This window comes from Hibiscus syriacus, unplaced genomic scaffold, assembly GCF_006381635.1.
Source record: "Hibiscus syriacus cultivar Baekdansim isolate YM2019G1 unplaced genomic scaffold, ASM638163v2 tig00110677_pilon, whole genome shotgun sequence".
In the NCBI taxonomy this organism is placed as follows: Eukaryota; Viridiplantae; Streptophyta; class Magnoliopsida; order Malvales; family Malvaceae; genus Hibiscus; species Hibiscus syriacus.
This window is the reverse complement of record NW_024062821.1, coordinates 272,867-291,750: the sequence shown is the minus strand read 5'-3', so window position 1 is coordinate 291,750 and position 18,884 is coordinate 272,867. Positions and strand designations below refer to the sequence as shown.

Genomic DNA, 18,884 nt, shown 5'->3' with positions numbered 1-18,884 from the left:
ACGCTGGTCTTATTGCCATTCTATAAAATTTTCCCTTAAGTTTTAGAGGCACCTTCTTGTCACACAAAACTCCAGTAGCGGCCCTCCACTTTAGCCATCCCGCCTTTATACGGTGTGTAACGTCATCATCTACACCCCCATCTTTATGTATCATAGACCCTAAGTACTTGAAACAATCCTTTGAGGGAAGAACGTGTCCTTCTATGCATACTTCTACATCTTCATCGTTTTGGTTCCCATTGAAGTTTGAACATAAATACTCTGTCTTTTCAATATTGATCCTTAAACCTTTTTCTTCCAAAGCAGTCTTCCAGGTAGCCAGTCTACTATTCAACTCAGATTTTGTTTCAGCAACTAGAACAATGTCGTCAGCGAAAAGCATACACCAAGGTACATCGTCTGGTGTCGCACAATAGATGTCGTCCATAATCAAGGCGAAGATGTAAGCCCCACGTAATATATATATATATATATGTACGCACACACACATTGATACTAAACGTCTTTTTTTTTCAAATTTAACTATTCTAAGCTTACAATAAAAAAATAAAAACTATTCTAAATTTATATTGTTTGTTCAAAAATTGTTAAATTACAAGGCTATTGAACTATGCCCAAGGGATTGTTTTGATTATTGAATTTTCAAACTTTACATAACAATTACTAAATTTAGGATAAAGTAGATATTGAGTTCTTTGGTTTTTAAAATATATAAAATAGTCTCTGACTATAAAAAATTACTTTGTTAATTCGTTCGACTATTAAAAATTACAAAATAGTTACTTCATTATTTATTATGATTCAAACTCGTTCTTTTTTAATCAAAAAATTAATGATTGTCTGAGTTAGCGTACAACTCAGACTACCATTAAAATTTTAATAAAAAATGACGAGTTTGAAACATAATGAATAGTTAAGTGACCATTTTGTAATTTTTAATATACAGATGACTCAATAAAGCAACTCCCTATAGTTCAGTGGCTATTTTGTAATTTTCAATAGTTGAAGAACTCAAAAAACAATATTCTATAGTTGGAATACCATTTGTGTAAATTATCCTTAAATTTATCACAATATTTGTTTAAAATAAACTTTAAAATTTATTGAATTATTTTAAAATGAATTATTAAATTAATTAAAATTATATAATTATTATAATAATGATCATTTTGTAATAATTCAATAAAATTTTATAATAATTTTATAATTTTAAAATTCAAGCGTACTATAATTAATATTTTAAATTTTATTAAATTTAAATAAAAAATTTAGTATTTATAAATAGTGATGAAATATATCTTTGAACAATTGGAGTCAAAATATTGTTGCAGGTTCCATATTCTTTTTCTACCTTTGATATATTGTTTTGAAACATATTCTTCAAAGTTACATTAAAAATGAAAATTATTTTTCTCGAATCCATTAAAAAATTATATAACAAAAAAATGTTGACCAGGCCAGAACCGCCAGGTATCATATTCAAACGAGAGGACAGTGGGGAAAGTAGATAGATAGGTTGTAGCCATCATTGTTCGGTAAACAACCCTTGTATCATACTCAATTGCATGTTGGTTCATTGTAGGGGGAAAAAAGACTGGATCTGAAATAATAATAAAAAAACCCATCTTACAATGCATGTATAGTTTCTCAACCAGTTCGTCCATTACGTTTGAATTGTTCTATTACGCTTACCATTTAATAATTTTTCAATCGTGCAAGTCTGGGAGTGATTTGTTTCATAAAAGCATCAAGTTTGAACATGTGATTGGGATCAGACTGACGTGCAAAATATAATTCGTCAAATCTTTGCTCAGATACTATCCAGCAATTAAGCTGTCATCATTTCCCAATTCTAATTCTGTTTTAATTTCTCAATCTTCATAAACCTTAAAAGATTAAGATATTCATGTAAACAAAATCAACCTTAATTCAGCCTGATTGAAATAAACAAGAAAAACAAATAACAAGACCAAATAAATTTCTTTCAAACAATGGGAAAGATATCTCTCATATGAAACAAAAAGGAAAATTATGTGATGATTAATTGCTCTCAGAATTAGGCCAAGATTTTCCACATATAAGACCAAGAAGGCAAGCATTTTACCTCTGAAATTTAACACAAAACAGCCAGTACTTCTGGAGCTTGATAAAAGCTTTCCTCCATAATCTAAAAGAAGAGGATATTATCCTCCAGCTCCTAGGAAACAGAATCATTAGGCCAAAATCAAACACTAGAAGCATAGCAACTTTGCGTTAAACCAAAGAGAAACCGCCTAACCTCCGAGATCTGGATTTTCAGTGTGGTTAAAGCAAATATCAATCATCATCGAGCAAAAAATTAAAAAAAAATTGACAGATTTTAAAAATAGAAACTGTGGAACTTACGAGAAAACGCAATAATCCATAAGGAAAAAGATACAAACAAATCCAAATTCTGGAAACTGCGTGTCCAGAAGTACCTTTGATATTGCATCTTTTCGTATCCTCTAGAGCTATTGTTTTATAAAGAGCACTGAGGATCATAGATAGATGCTAATGAGATAACGAAGATTAGGAGAACTATTAGATCTTGGGGCGGAGATTTCAGATATCGGCTGTTTTAGGATTAGATGTAGGGTTGGGGAGATTTATATAGTTGCAAGAGATTATAGTTTGGCAAATTTAGGGTTTCGACAAGTATATCTGTGTTGACTCCCCGGGACGGATAAATGGATCCATAGCAGAAATCCAAACTGTTTTAGATCAGATCTGGATACGATTGGAATTTGAAATTTTGTTTATATATTAACATAAATTAAATATAAATTAAATTTATTTCTTTAATAAAAATTAAATTTATTAACATGGGTGAGATTATAGGCGTTTTTCCCGATATATCACTTTTTACATTTATTTATTTCTGTCAGACATCCTACAGACTATTTTTCCTGATCTAACACCTTTCGTAGTAAGGTGCGCCCCTGCAGTGTGTTTTACGCTCATTTGGTGTCACGTGGGGTAAGACGCGCGCCCTGAAAAGCGCCTTATGCTGACTGGATGGATACACGAGTGTAAAGCGCGGTGCAGGCGTCGCGCCTTACCTGCAAATCTGACACGCGTCAGAAAGACACGCCCCCTGCGGCGCGCCATAGGTTTAATTACCTACCTACCTTGACCGTTCACACTCCATCATTCCCTATAAATACTCTCATCCTCAATCACTTTCATCACATCAAATCCTCTCAACTTTCCTCAAATTCTCTAAACCTCTGTCAAATACTTTTATATTCTCTATTTAAGATATATTTTATTATATTTATTATTTTATATTTAATTTATTTAAGTATTTAAATTATTTAATATTATATTTGCTTAATTTTTTTACAGATAAAAAATGGAAGGCGGTCTGCTTCACTTGGATGAAAATCATATATCTCGACATTTTGTTGATACAGTAACATTTTAACGTTTTAATTTAATTTAAATTATTAGTAATAATTTATTTATTTATTTAATTCATGATTATTAGTTTAAAAATTAATTTTTGTAATTATTTATATTTTAGGAGAGAGACCGTATATTAGATCCTTTTATTAGGAACCTTAAGTTAGTGATACATGACCGTGTCATGCCGTATTTAGTAGAGGCTGGATTCGGTCACATAGGTAGATATGAGGGTCACTGTAAGATAGAATCAGACCTTATTGCTGCCTTAGTGGAGCGGTGGAGGCCGGAGACCCACACATTCTATCTTCCGTGCGGAGAGTGCACGATTACACTTGAGGATGTTTCTATGTACCTGAGGCTTTCGGTAGATGGAGATGTGATATCAGGGATGGCGCACGGTTCATGGACTACTTTGTGCCGGGACTATCTAGGACGTGTCCCAGAAAGTTTTAACGGTGGTCGGATACCGTTAAATTGGTTAGATGTCAATTTTCGGGAGTTGAGCGAGGACGCCTCTGATGATGAAGTTAAAATGTATGTACGGGCATGCATACTGTAATTGATAGGAGGGTTGTTGATGCTGGACAAATCGCGCAACCAAGTTCACTATATGTGGTTGCGACATCTTAGTGACTTTCGTCTGGCCGTATCACTCAGTTAGGGCTCGGCAGTTTTGGCTTTCCTGTACAGGGAAATGTGTCGAGCCACTGACTACAGGAAAAATGCTATCGGCGGATGTCTCCTGTTGCTGCAGTCTTGGGCATGGTATTGATTGCCCTTTTTATATCCCGTTGTCAAGAACTCATTCGTATTTCTGATACTCTCTTGAGGTAATTATAAAATTGATTTCGTATATTAATCATTTTATACAGTGTATAATAAATTTTGTTTTCCTTGAATAGGTGGTCTAATGATAGGAAAAATCATCAGGAGCTACCTGATGATTTAGAAAAAAATTAGGGTTCTAATCGATCAGAAGGTTGGCACACATGTATGTCTTTTAATGTTTAAAAAGCGATTTTAGATTATAGTTGTATAATTATATTATTATTTTGATAAAAAATTATATAAATTTATTTTAGTTTGATTGGGTGTCATATTCTAATGATGATGTGAGGATGGTGATCCCACCTGAGTTGAGGGGCCCATTAGATGTTTGGATGGCGATGGTCTCTTTGATCTGTTATGCGATCGTCGAGTGGCACTCCACTGATCACGTGCTCCGGCAATTTGGTTGTTTTCAACCAATTCTGGAAGAACCTCACAATATGGACGAGTTGCATAGCACAGATAGATGCGGCAAGAGTGATACAGTTATACAGATTGGCTAGTGAGGCATCACGAGTGGGTCGTGCTGTGGAAGGATCGACATCGGCGTCTTCCCTGTAGAGAGCCCATTTTTACTAACTTCTTTGATGGTTGTTGACGGTTATTATGAGTGGTTCAAAAGTAACGGGAAATTGTTTCTGTTTTCCAAGGATGCACAAGGGCAGACCTTTCAGCGACGTCGACAGAGACGTTCACCGACACAGTACCATCGTCCCCTGACTCATGGATGGAGAGCAGGTACTTCCGGTTCATCCTCAACTGCACCAGCATGACCTTCACAACAGCCACCGTCTACAACAACTTACCTTCCACAGCCATATGTGATGCCGCCATCGTCGTTCCCGTACCCGATGTCGCCGCCGCCACTGTCACCTGGTTTTATGACCCCCGCCGCCGCCATCGTCACAGAGTTTTATGACCCCTCCTGGAGGATATTATGAGTCTATGTTTGTAGATTCAACTTGGGGTTCATATGCCCACATTTTTGTGGGTTCAGACTCATCACTCATGGCCGCAACACAGACACCTCCTGTACAGTTTTCACACTCATCGATGTCTGGGTTTTATGAGTTTTCCCAGTTTTCGCAGGTCGATAAGATAGTTAGTCATACACCTCCAGGGTCCTTATTCTCTGGAGGTGCTTCATCGTCATCAGCTCCTCATCAACCTAATATAGCTTATGACGACGACGACGACGATGACGATGGTGATGATGATGATAGCGAGGAGTCACAACCACTGATACAAGAAATCCTCCTCGAGACCGACAGCCACCGCCCTACGGAACACATTCGCGTCGCAGGCATCGATAGATTTTGTTTTTTTATATTTGTATTTAGTTGTTTATTGGACTTTTTATTGTAATTTTTTAATTATTTATCATTTAATACTTACTTTTTTTTAATGTGGTTGGATTTATTTTAATTTATTTTGTTAAATTTGTTATACAATTTTGTTAATGTATTTTGGTTAATTTTGTTTATTACCTTTTAGTATCAGTTATTGTTATTTAGTTATCATTTACCATTTAATACTTTTTGTAAGTTTGTTGTATTTAAAATTATGTTCAAATACCAAATTGTTATTAGTTTTATAAAATTTAATAATTGTGTTCTCAAACTTTCTTCAATTTGTCACTTATTATATCTTTTATTATAATCACATATAACGCCAACGTTCAATATCGTTTTCTTGTATCGTTTTTTTACTGTTCATCAGCGGTTATCGAATAACAATAACTTTAAGTAAATGCAAATTAAAGTACAATAATTATTATTTGATAAACAACTACATCATGTTGTCATCAATTGTTACTTGATGACAACAGAAGTGGACATGTTTTTCTAATATGTCCTGGGTTTCTACAATGCCCACATCTTCTGTCTTGTCTAGATCTTTCTCGAATATCTATATCGCAATGAATTTGATTGGATTTTGGACGACCACACTCCCTCAATAAACTCGGATTTGGTACAATCGGAAGTCAATCCTAAACCTCATCAGGGTCTTTGTCATTACCTATGGGGGAACTCAAATTTGTATACCTTATAAACTTCAAATAGTAGGTATACGGGATCCAAAAAACGATTATAGTCTTGACGCGTATGCGAGCAAGCCATTATCACATGAGAGCATGGATACTTCAGAGCTTGAAAAAACCCGCAGTCGCACGTTCTGTCTCGTAGATTTACTCTTAACGACACAGCTTCAATCCCTTGAAGAGGTCGCGTCAACTCTGTGACACGAAACATTTCATGCCTTCTATAGAAGTCAGATACAGACATTCCATTTGATGCAACAATTTTTTTCTGTAGATCTGCAACTAATCTAGGGTGATAGACATGACCGTCTTGCATCCAGGTTTGAGCTTGTCCCCCGAGCTTCGCAAAAAGCACTCCCAAACAAAAATATGTAGTTTTTACCAAAGCCGCTACAAGTAAGTGACGTGCACCCTTTAAAGTTTAATTGATTGCCTCAGCCAAGTTGGTCGTCATGTGTCCATATAGATATCCACCATCATATGCGTTCGTCCACATTTCTTTTTCGATCTTCTCCCGCAAATCCTGAAGCATTGATTCAAACGTTCAAGTAAGTAGTTCGTAACCTGATCAAAAAATGTATAACTTACTAACTTGCTTTCTTTGCAAAAATAAAATGATCGAAAGAAAACAAACTATATCAGTTTCACTTACTTATGCGCACAATTAATTGACGGTCATCGTTCTTCTTGTACCTTCCATGGTAGTTCACAGTAATGTGTCGGAGATAATACCTATGTTGGACAAAGGGTGGTTGCCACATTGGACCCAAAGACTCCATTGTTGCTTTAATCCCATCTCCGCGATCTGAAATGACACATATTTTTTCCCTCGTGATAACATGTGTACGTAAGTTTCGGAGGAAAAAAGCCCAAGAATCTGTATCTTCTCATTCGATAAGAGCAAAACAACTGGAAGAATGTTGCGATTGTCATCTTAGACAACTGCCAATAATAAAACTTGCTTGTATTTTCCATACAAGAAAGTCTCGTCGATATGGACCACAAGCTTGCAGTATTTGACAGCATTAACGCAATGTGGGTAAGTCCAAAAAACCCAGTAGAATTGGCATCGATCGCGTAGAACGCGATCATTATGGTATGCATACGAGGTTTCGAAGTCCACAATTATCCCAGGATTCAACGTCCGCACCAGCCTAAACCAACCTGGAAGTTCGTTGTAAGATGCATCTCATTCGCCATGAAGTTTGACAATGACATTTTGTTTTGCCAACCAAGTTTTTTTATAGGAGACAGTGTACCCATACTGCGATTGTATAGCTGAAATTAACACTGCAACAGCTATATGAGAGCTTGCTTTTACCATGGGCATGATGGCTTGGAATATCACTTCAGAGTCCAAGTTGGGATGATCTTAGTTGACCATTCCAGCACAACATGTGTGAGGACCGTTGTATACTGTTAGTTCTCATTTGTTGTTTTTCCTCTTCCTCTTCGATACGCGAACCATTCAATTGCATCCGTTTTCGCGTCGGGCACAGTAGCATACATATTTTTCGGTCGTAGAGCAGTCGACTCTGGACTGAACAGAATTACGGATATTGTAATTTTTGATAGCCATCATCACTTCTTCTTTGCTTGAAAACTCCATGCCTAAAGATAACTCGCCATTATTTATTGATGAGTAATATCCATAGTCACCGAGATGAGGCATATCCGCAAATTCTGACCCGTACATTACACCATAATCAGCTTCATACATGTGTGCAGAAGGGTCAGTTTGTGTCACATTTCCTGGAACTTCATCTACATCATCATCATCGGAGTTGAATTGCAGTGATTCTGGGTGAATGAATAGTCCAGTCTCAGTATCAGTATCATCCGCACTAGGCTCACAAAGTGGATCTTCTGGTGGAGATGATGGTTCTTTCATGCTCTCCACATTTAGGTCGAATAACCTACTACTTGCACGCCTTCCCCTTGAACTGGAAGGCATATCGACATTGAAATCGAAAAAACTCGCAGTCGAATGCCTCCTCCTGGAGCTTGAAGCCATTGTGTCAAATGGATAGTGCACAGATTGTTGCATCGATTGCATCTCCATATTAAGGTCAAAGGGATTTGCAGATGAATGTCTTCCCCTTGAACTGCAGGCGATGTTGTCATACATATTGTTCGTTGACCCACCTCGGTATATATCGTAAGGAGTTAAGGATGAATGTCTCCCCATTATGGCATTAAAATCATTGCACATTACTGTCGTCAGACTGTCAACTTGATCAACTTGTTCAGCCAGCACATAGTGTGAGCTTAATGATTGACCCCGAGCAACATGCACTTGAACAAATTTTGCATACATCTCAATATCGGCGTCCGAATAATTACTTTTAGATTCAACCATCACTTCAACATCATCATTGTTCGAAAGTTCGAACGTTGTATAAGTTAATGGCAACAATGATGTTGGAAATCTGTACTGCAACGACGACATTCTTCTACTACTTCCAATATGAACCTTCCTCAAAATCTTCGTTATCAGCTCCTCAAGAGTTATGTTTCTCTTAAATGATATTTTAACATGCTCATTTGATACGAAAACAACGCTAGTTTCATCTTCTCGAATTTCACCATCATAATAAACAATAACTGAAAGTCGCGTCATTCTTTAAGTTTAAAAGTGCGACAATATTATATCTGAAACAAACCTGATTAAATGAATAATATATGAACGAAAATATAACACAATAAAATTTTTACACATAAACGTAAATAATTTAAATATTATAATTTTATTTTATTACCTGCACCGCAAAACTATTTCGACGTATGCTCCTGCTTTCCAATTTTACAAACACAAAAATTAATTGAAAACAATTTGTATAATATTTTTTTCAATTAATCATAATAAATAATAAGTATAATAAAAAATATTTATAACAAAATTATCTTATAACGAAAAGTCGTACGAACTTCTAAATCAAATATGAGAACATTGTCGAAATTATTGACTCGTTGAGGGAATTGTTTTAATTTATAAGTTGAGAGGGGAGATGTGAAGAATTTATCGGGGGAGAAGGGTATTTATAGCCGAGAAAAGTTATAATTATACAAGGCGTGGTACATGCACTTCGCCTTATATAATTAATTAGTTAAAGCTAAGGTGCGACTCCTTCCCCGCGCTATATATAATTGAAAGGTAAAACGCGGCCCCTGCCCCGCGCTATTACCCTACGTGACGTAAGGCACGCCCCAGGAGTCGTGCATTACACACGTGGCGCCAGATCAACGTAAAGCGCGCTGTAGGGGGCGCGCCTTACTGTAAAGGGTATTAGATCGGGAAAAATAGTCTGAAGGGTGCCTGACAGGGAAAAATAAATGTAAAAGGTGATATATCGGGAAAACACCGAGATTATGACTGTTTAATTGAAAAAAAATAGATTAGATTAGTTTTTTCTTGGTATATATTTTTTGTTTTTTTAAAATAAATGAATTGTCGATGATTTTTTTAAAATATAATTAATTTTTCAAACATAATATTTTTAAAAGAATTATAAAGTAAAAGGTAGTTTTTGAGAAGTGAAAATTATTAAAAGAGAGTGGAAAGTTTTTTTTTAATATGGTGTGGGCATTTTTTTATTTAATTTTAAAGGAAATTGCGGATTTTGAGGAGTGGTGGTCTCTAGAATAGAGAGAGTGGGATGTTATTTTATAGGTATGGGTGTACCTGTATATTGTTTCATTAAATTTAATTTTTAAATTTATATAAATAATTTATTAGTTTTTGATTTAATTAATTTCAATTTTAAATTTTTCATATTAATTCTAAGTTTTGATATTTTATATAATTTAATTATAAATATAAAAGATAAATATTAAAAGAATTTTCTTTTTTGGATTTGGAATTCAATCCAACTCAATTTGGGAATAATAAAAAAAATTCAATATGATCCCAAAAGTAAGAGACTAGTGCAACATTTTGTACAAAATCGAATAGGCCACTCTGTTCTTAAACCATCATTTTCACCGCACCCAAAATAAATGGAGAAAACTCCCATCACCCACATTCTCTATTCCAAAATTTGTCTAAATTAAACTCCATAGCATGCCCAAAATACACCTACCATCATCCTACAAGAAAAAACAAATCATCCTACAAGAAGATTAATTAAAAAAAAATCACCCTACAAGGATTACACTCCACAACATAACTTTGATTACCACAAACACGCTAGCAAAACCTCCCCCGCCGTAAAAATTCCGACCCGGTGAATTCGAACTCATTGAATTCATTGACGGGGCCGTTATATTTACCATGGTTCCATTCCTGCCATGGCTGCGTTACACATCAACAAATAGCATGTTCAACTTATGTAACAAGTGGGAAAAAAAACCTAAGCCAGAGGGCTAAGAAAAAAGTTTTTAGTTTTTACCTTCCTGGGAATATACAAGAACCATGACCTGTGAAAGAAGCAAACTAGGATTAGTTTCCTTTTAATACAAGCAATAATGTTATATTAGTATCTATGCATGCATGCTCTCTATTCATCTTACTTGGATCTGTTGTTGTAATATCTGCAACCCCATTGAAGTCGCATGCATCGGGAGTCTTCCCCATACGGTGATAGTAAGTGTCCAACGCATAAGTTGCGTGTGCAATCACGTTATCCGGCTCATAACATGGTTTTCCCTGCAACAATTGTGAACAATCCACTTTTCCGGGTCCGCATGCCCAATCTAAAGCAGCCTGCAACATCTTTGGATCAGCCCCTTCCTTAGCGGTACAATAAGTTTGGTTAGTGGTATCGTTTGCTAACAATGACCCTGAATCTGTGAGGCGTAATATATAAATAGGGTCACCATTTACATCAAACAATCCCCAGTTCTTCTCCGATATCAGCCCGGGTTTCAGGTCCTCATTGTAGAGCTCATAGATGTAAGTACTGACAGCAATTCCAGGGTGCTTGGGAGTTCCGGTTTTGTTTATCACATGACGGATCAAGTTGCTGTTGTAAGTGTTGGCATTCTCTATCGTTGCATCCGGTTCATTGGAATCACCTTTCGATGGCCAGCCAGTTTCAGTCACCATGACAGGGATGTTAGTGAAGTTCAGGAAAGCCATGGCAAAGTATGTAGCGTCGACCATAGCATCAAAGACATTGGAGTAGTGGACAAGGGTATTAGAGTCGACAGCTTCCTTTGTCGGAGGAAGAGGCTTGAAAAGTGCATAGTCCAATGGAATCACACCATTTGATTCCATATAGTCATAGTAAGGGTATATATTAAGCATGAGAGACGACCCCGTCGACTGCAAGAAATTAAGCATGGGGACCATAACCGGATTCCATGAGCGATTGAAGAAAGCCTGGGAAGGCGGGAAAGAATCAAGGATTATGGATGAAGCAAGAGGTGATGAAACTTTGATTTGGTTGTCCAAATTCGACGCCACGAGGGCAGAGTGAATGTACTTCATGGCATTCACAAGCACCGACGCTGCATTAGGAAGTGCAACGAAAACCTCAGAACCAACACAAACAGCAGTGATGTTGGTGGCTGGGTAATGTGCGGCGATGTTCCGAGAGACCCAATTAGCTGCAGTGGAATTCGATTGTCCAATGCCTAGAAGTTGGTCGTTGGGTATAGAAACCATAACCCGAATGCCGGTATTCGCAAGAGCGGCTAGCATACCTCTGTCCGCATCGTACAGTCTAACATGTCGGATTTGCTGAGCTTTAAGAAGAGCAACTACTTGAGTTGGGTGTGGCATGATCGATAGATCTGTCCCTATATTCACTCCAATGTATGGATCTGCAGCAACAAAATTAGACCAAAATAGTTAAACCAAAGGGCAGTTCGACTACGCCATGTTAATTGGACTCAGGTCAAAGCGTCGGATAGGGGATGCATCCAACACATATACTTCAAGAAAAATGAAAAGTTCAACAACATTTTACGAAACCGAAGTCCTTTACGAACATTTCTATAAAGAAACTTCTACACGTGAACATTACTTCTATAAAAAAATTACACATACATGGGTGCATGCTACCTACATTAAAAGCAATAAGACAAATACATATATATATATATATATATAACAATGGAGGATGGTATGTTCCCTAGATCCAGTAAATCTTTTGACCATTTTTTTCATTACCAAGGCAAGTGGAAATGTTACCGCCAGAGATTGTTCTCTTTTCTAAAAGAAAATACAGTGAAGGACTAAAATGAACCAATGAAATTACCTCTAAGATCTAGCCTGCTGACAAGTATATAAAACAATAGAAAGATGGTTGAATCAGTCAAAAATTAAAGCTAAATTAAACCTCCTAGTTTTATACATTAAAGATATTTCCTTAAACAATTGCGGTAAATTACGTATTTAGTATCTAAACTATCAATTTTTTAAAATCATACCTAAATTTTAGTTTTTATTTTATTTATTGCCCCGTTTAAAATTTAACATCAAATTTTGAAAAAAATGAAAATTTAGGTGATAAAACGGGTCAAAACTAATAGTTTAGACAATAAAAGCATGAAGTTTTTAGCGGTGGGTACTATAAAAACTAAATGTTTGGTATGATTTTGAAAAAATGAAATTTTAAATACTAAAACGGATCAAAATTGATAGTTTAGATACTAAAAACGGAAGTTTTTAGCAGCGGAATACTAAAAAAATTAAACATTAGGTATGTTTTGAAAAACAATTAAAAGTTTAGATATTAAAATGGATCAAAATTGATAGTTTAGGTAAATATGAATTTACCCTTTTATTATAGTATTGATTTTCTAGTTTAAACTACTTTATTTCATCACTGAACTTTGTACACGTTCATATTTTGGTCATTCAAATTTTTTTAATTCAATCACTTAATTTTCTAATTGGTTTTGTTTTAAAGTTAACTAAAATAGAAATACAAATAAAGTTGAGTGATGAAATACGAAATTTACTCTATTTTCTACCATGGTTTTGGGTTTCCATTTTCTTTTCGTTATCTAAATTCAACAAAAGAATTCAACAGTAATGGGAAAATAAGTAGAAAGTGAGGGTGAAAAACTATTCCTTAAATCCAGCATGAAAGCTGGATTCCACATTGCACACAGAGAAAATGCATGGCCCGCAGTTAAATAATTGAGTATTCCTATATACCTTTCTTTTCGGGAATGTGTAATGTACGATAATATTAATACGTGGTTAAGAAAATAAATTATAAAAAGTTAATATTTTTTTTTGTAAATTGTTAATTAAAACATTATTATTTTTATAAGAAATGTTAATGTTAGGTGCTACTTAAAATATTATTTTTTTACTAAAAATTAAGTAATAAAATTAATATTTTTGATAAAAAAATAATATTTTAAATAATACTTTATAAAAAAATAATATTTTAAATAATACTTTATAAAAAAATATTAATATTTTCGGTAAAAAAAATTTGTCACCGTATATTAAGATTAGAAGAGCCCCTTCCTTCCCCCCCCCCCCCCCCACCAAAGAGTCATCAGTTACCTTCTCATTAGCCGACACGTAGACCACATACAATATATACACACTATATCTTAACATCTCCAATCGCCATTCAGATCTCATTCATTCCCCAATTTAATGCTTGAACCTACTAAAATCTCCTCAAGCTAAGTAAAAAAAAAAACAAAAAATTAAGACTTCACTACACTAAAAACGCTTTCTCCGAAAACATGTTTGATTATCCTTCACTAACAGTTCATGTTCGTCTGATCTCCAACGTTCAAAAGGATGAGAAACAAGAAAGGGAAAGAAATCAAGTTCACCAGCTGCAAAATCACTTTAAATAAAGTCTACAGCAAAGCCTGGGGAAATAGAGGAGAAGATTGAAAATGATTTACCTTCATCAGCTGCTGCTTGAGGAACGCCTAGAAGAAGAACAAAAGCGAGAAGCCAAGCCATAGGGTTAAAAAAGAAACACCCTAAAAAGTTTCTCACGACACAAACAAAACCCAGAGAGAAAAGGAGTAAGCTGGGGAAACGGGCAACAACTGGAAATCTGGGGCTAAGTTGTAAGATGAAGGAGAGCTATAAAATTCTTAGAATAGATGGAGAGTGGATGAACGGCTAAGATTATCATCTGCAACATGTTCAACAGTTGCATGCAGGAAGTAATGGACAGTGTCTTAGACACATTTTTATATCAAGAACAAAACACAAAGGCCAAGGCTGCACTGCCACTACCTTTTCTTTTTTTGGTATTTGGATTTATTTCATCTTTTTGCAGGATTTAGCCGTTGCTGGTCTAACATTACATTTATGTCCCATTTTGCAAGTTATTTTTAAAATATTTGATTCTCAACCATTTTAAGTTATAAAATAAACAATTTTTATGACTATTATTATTTTTATTTTGATCATCGAATTTAAAATTTTATCAATCAAATTATTTGTTATTAACATCTAATGAAGGATGTGACGTGACTATTCAAATTTATATTCAAGAATCTTCCAAATCTACTAAGATGATAAATCACATTCAAATTCAAAATTTATCTAAACTTGTTAAGAATTTTTTTTAAATATGTGATAAATATGAGATAATATTTGTTTAAATATTCTTCTCTAAACCATTTGATAATGATATGATTTTTTTCGTATATGAAAATGATATTTCTAGGAAAATCTAAGTGAACATTTTGATTTAAAAAATAATATTTATTATTTAAAATAATTAATAAGATTATGAAAATAAAGTAATTAATTAAACCTAATTTCAAGGATTATAGAGGGACCAAAATTACAATTTAACTGATCCATTGCCATCCCTGATCCTAGATCTAACATAAAAGGACATCACCTATTGCTACGGGGACAAGATGGCAATCCATCGTTCGTTTCAACGGTAATATATTTATTTCCATTTGACCTATAATAATGGGAGGTTGTTGCTTTACTTTTACCATTCATAATGGCTGATTGGTTTGTTCTGTAGTTTTGACCACTTAAAAGAACTGTGGTATTATTAAGAATTGTCAAGTTTTTGCAGTACACAGATTTAGAAATACGCTTATTATAAGATAAGTGTTTAAATTATATATTTTTTTAAATCGGTGTTTAATTTTTTTAATTATTTAAATGTTTAACATTATAAATGTTACTATTTTAGATGTTCATAATGTAACGACTATTAAAAAATTCGTTAAGTGACACGTGTAACCCTTTGATAATTTTGATTTTTTTTAAATATTATTTTATAAAAAAATTATATTTTTCTAATATTACAAACAAACTTTAAAATCTCTAACCCTAACCTCCCTGTCAGCCACGTTCGACGTCGTCCTTGCCATTTTCTTGGACGGTCGTTGTCTCCCTTGTTGTTGTGTGCGTCGTTGGATCACCTGAGTGTCACAAATTTAGTAGTATGTGTTCGTTAGAGATGCAGTTTTGGGTTGTGATTTTGTTTTTTCCTTCTTCAGAGACGCAACGTTTACGGTCAGGTTTGACTTGTCGTAAGGTGGAGGTTCTGGTGGAGGTCAGATTGATGTCAAACAGCGATGGCGGGCATGAGTTTAGGGAGCAAAATTGGAGTTTTCAAAGTTTTGAGTTGTTTTTAAGTTTTTTTTTAAATTGGGGTTTTTAATATATAATTTTATTTTATTTTTAAAATTATCAGAATATGACACATGTCATTTAACGATAGAATTTAACAATCGCTACGGCTCGAACAATTAAAATAATAATGTTTGTAACGTTATAGACACCTATTTAAAAAAATAGTATAATCTAGACACTTATTTTATAATTAACCTTAGAAATATGCACGTTATTTGCATAGTTTATTAATTGATTTTGGCAATTTATAGGTCTTTTTTATTAAAACTTAAATGATATCATACAACTATCCGGGATGAACTCCTCCCACCTATCAAACACATTAATCTCATTTAAGTAGAGATTAATTTCGCCAAGCATCGACGTACGACAGAAATTTATATTAGGTGTACGAACTTAAAATTTTATATTAAAAAAATTTAGGAAATATAAATTTAAATAATCAGTAAAAAATATAAAAAAATTAAAATTTAAAAAATTTAAAAATTCCAAGAATACGATCGGAGCCCCCAACATCCCAGACATCTCTGTCGTCAAGTAGGGTACGTATAATTAAAGTTGTGTCAGCACCAACTAGTCGAGGAAGAAGCGTCGGACCCACTACAGAGAGCAGCCACGAAACGAGAAAACAATCTTGTTTTAAGAAATTGAAATACTCAGGATTAGGAAACTAATAATAAAAGTAAAACTAGCATGATGGTAACTAGGGCACAAGCTAGTGAAACTGGATCAGTAAGTGATATTTGATTCATTAAAACAAAATACTTGTCTAGGCTAAGGCTCACTACATGTTTGTAATAGGCCCATAAGCATATGGATCACAACTAACCACTAATAAACTTAACAAGTTTGACAACTAACTCATCTCTTCCTTTCTATCTTCTTATTATTGGATTCTTTTTTGAACAATTTCTACCTGAGAAAATAGGAGAATTTTACTCCTAATGGGTATTGAACCCGCATACTAAGAACGAGAAAATATGTCAACTAAAAACTTTTAATCACATATTCTAAAGATTGTTGACTCTTATTATTGAATTTTGAAAGAAGATGATTATACGTCAATCAAATAATTTTTAAAAAATTCAATTTTAAAACGATTTTTGGTAAGTTGTAATTATATACATCTTTTTATGTTTAATTCCTTCATATCTTTATTATAATTTGAGCTTAATTGTGGAATTTATCTTTGTTTTGATTTAGGAGGTGAAATATGGATGTAGTGGTGAAAATCAACTCAAAAGTTTGTTTTTAACGTTGTATGTGAGAATCAAGTCTTTTGGAAGAATATGAAACTAAGCAGAAAACTATCTTTGATAAGACGTGACCATGTCTTATGACTTACACGCGACTGCTGTCTAGCAAGAAAAATTTGAACTTTTGGAAGCAAATCTGATATGTAACTCACTTTTATGGACACTTTCATTATTTTGAAAGTATATGGTCAAGCAATCTCTTTTTTTATTAGGACTTTATTTATCTTGAGTTATTTTTATTTTAGTTTTTTACTTATTTGATATAGACTCAGATTTACCTTTCTTTTAGTGTTTTGGCTCTATATAAAGAGTCCCTTAGCCCTTTTCAGATATATCTTTCTACAATATAGCTTCTTTTTTTCTCTTGTATTTCTATTCCACCATGAGTGGCTAAGCTTTATTTCTGATTTAACGGTGAAACGATTCTACTGTAATTTTGTGAGGTTTGTGCTAAACTAGTATTTCTTTTTTAATCCAAGCAATCTTTATTTCTTGTTCTTATTTTTATGAATTCTTGATATTGGCTAAATTGATGATTTAATTTGATATTGAGTTTTCTACCACTATTTATAAGTAGCAAGGAGTAAGTGTAATTATTTGTGTTTGTTACGGTTTATTATCTGAACCTCACATTGCACATGATAATCTTCGGGGAAATAAAAGTAGGAAATTAATTGATTTTATTTTAATCATTCCCACGATTCTTAATGCTATCATTAATGATAAGACTTGATTTGAATACTTGTTGCAAATAAGTAGGCTAATCAAGTATAAAAGGGAAACTATACTTGTTATGGTTCCAAGCAAGTGACTAATTACTCGAATATTGAAAATCGATATTTTAAGCTTATGATCAAAATTACAGTCGGATGAAAAACACATCTTTGAATTGGAAGTTTGATAATAATTGGTTTTCGTTATTTTTATTTCTTGATTTTATCTGTCAAACATTGATATTCTAATTTAAGCTCTCTTGGGATTTGACCTAATCTCACTATTATTGCAAGTTAGTTTAATAAAATCAAATTTTATTTTTCAGGACTTCCATAATCTTGTCAATTTTTTCTTCGTTTTTTAACTTAATTTTTCTCTCAATATTTTGTGTCATCTTCTTCTTTTCCTTTGATTTTTGTTTAGATAGTGATGTCATCAATTTTAATGTTGGTTGCCAACCGCCAATGATTATTAATTCTCTTATTTTTTTATACCATGTCCTTTGTTTTCATTTTTTCTTGAGTTTTTTTTTTCATTTTTGAATAAGAATATATCCTTATAACACATTTTTCTATACTTTTGTGTTCTCTGCTCTTGTACTACGATCCTTAAGGAACATAGGTAAAGAATCATGGGAAACTGTAGTTTATTAATATATTTTTACCATGGATTTAAATTGTGGTTACGGCTACATTTTCGATTGCGTTACGATTATTGTGATTGCGGACATAACATATGTTATTGCGTTTGTCGTAACCGATTTTCGTCTGGGCACGAAATTTTACTTGGCGGGAAAAGTGATGTGGATAAATAAATGGTTTTTTTTAAGGAAATGTTTGAAGTCGCCATCGACCTTTTGGGTTAGATAGGTCGAATACCTAAAAATCATCTTTTAAAATAGTTTTTAATAAAATACCATTTTAAAAGAGAAACTGGTATGCGTTTAACCAAAAATTCGTTCTTTTTAATAATAAAAAAGGATTCGTGGTCGATTACGTTAGAGGAAGGATTAGCACCCCACAACGCCCAAAATTGGTCCTTGTCGATTATAAATTGTCTCTAATAATAGAATTTAAGAATTCGA

At 33.8% G+C, this 18,884-nt stretch overlaps 1 protein-coding gene, 1 long non-coding RNA gene and 1 other non-coding gene across 3 annotated transcripts; all 3 read right to left on the bottom strand.

Moving 5' to 3' along the window:
• Positions 1 to 1,764: 1,764 nt before the first annotated feature.
• On the bottom strand, positions 1,765 to 1,851 carry LOC120138035. Its single transcript, XR_005517480.1, has one exon. It is a non-coding gene; the product is annotated as a small nucleolar RNA Z122 (small nucleolar RNA).
• Positions 1,852 to 1,961: 110 nt separating this feature from the next.
• On the bottom strand, positions 1,962 to 2,736 carry LOC120138024. Its single transcript, XR_005517478.1, has 2 exons — positions 2,386 to 2,736; positions 1,962 to 2,287 (listed from the first exon to the last, which is right to left on the bottom strand). It is a non-coding gene; the product is annotated as an uncharacterized LOC120138024 (long non-coding RNA).
• A 7,487-nt stretch (positions 2,737 to 10,223) lies between these two features.
• Positions 10,224 to 14,223, bottom strand: LOC120138021 (glucan endo-1,3-beta-glucosidase 2-like). Its single transcript, XM_039153636.1, has 5 exons — positions 14,117 to 14,223; positions 10,805 to 12,058; positions 10,684 to 10,711; positions 10,442 to 10,586; positions 10,224 to 10,390 (listed from the first exon to the last, which is right to left on the bottom strand). Exons 1-5 carry the CDS (start codon positions 14,175 to 14,177, stop codon positions 10,382 to 10,384), a joined length of 1,497 nt encoding a protein of 498 aa, XP_039009567.1. The 5' UTR covers positions 14,178 to 14,223; the 3' UTR covers positions 10,224 to 10,381.
• Between the last annotated feature and the right edge of the window lie 4,661 nt (positions 14,224 to 18,884).

Excerpts from the sequence above, each read along its gene's own strand:
- LOC120138021 (XM_039153636.1), bottom strand. The coding sequence starts at position 14,177 with ATGGCTTGGCTTCTCGCTTTTGTTCTTCTTCTAGGCGTTCCTCAAGCA. Across the intron at positions 12,059-14,116 it reads TCAAGCAGCAGCTGATGAAG|ATCCATACATTGGAGTGAAT; the intron begins GTAAATCATTTT and ends TTGTTGCTGCAG. Across the intron at positions 10,712-10,804 it reads TATTACAACAACAGATCCAA|GTCATGGTTCTTGTATATTC; the intron begins GTAAGATGAATA and ends CTTCTTTCACAG.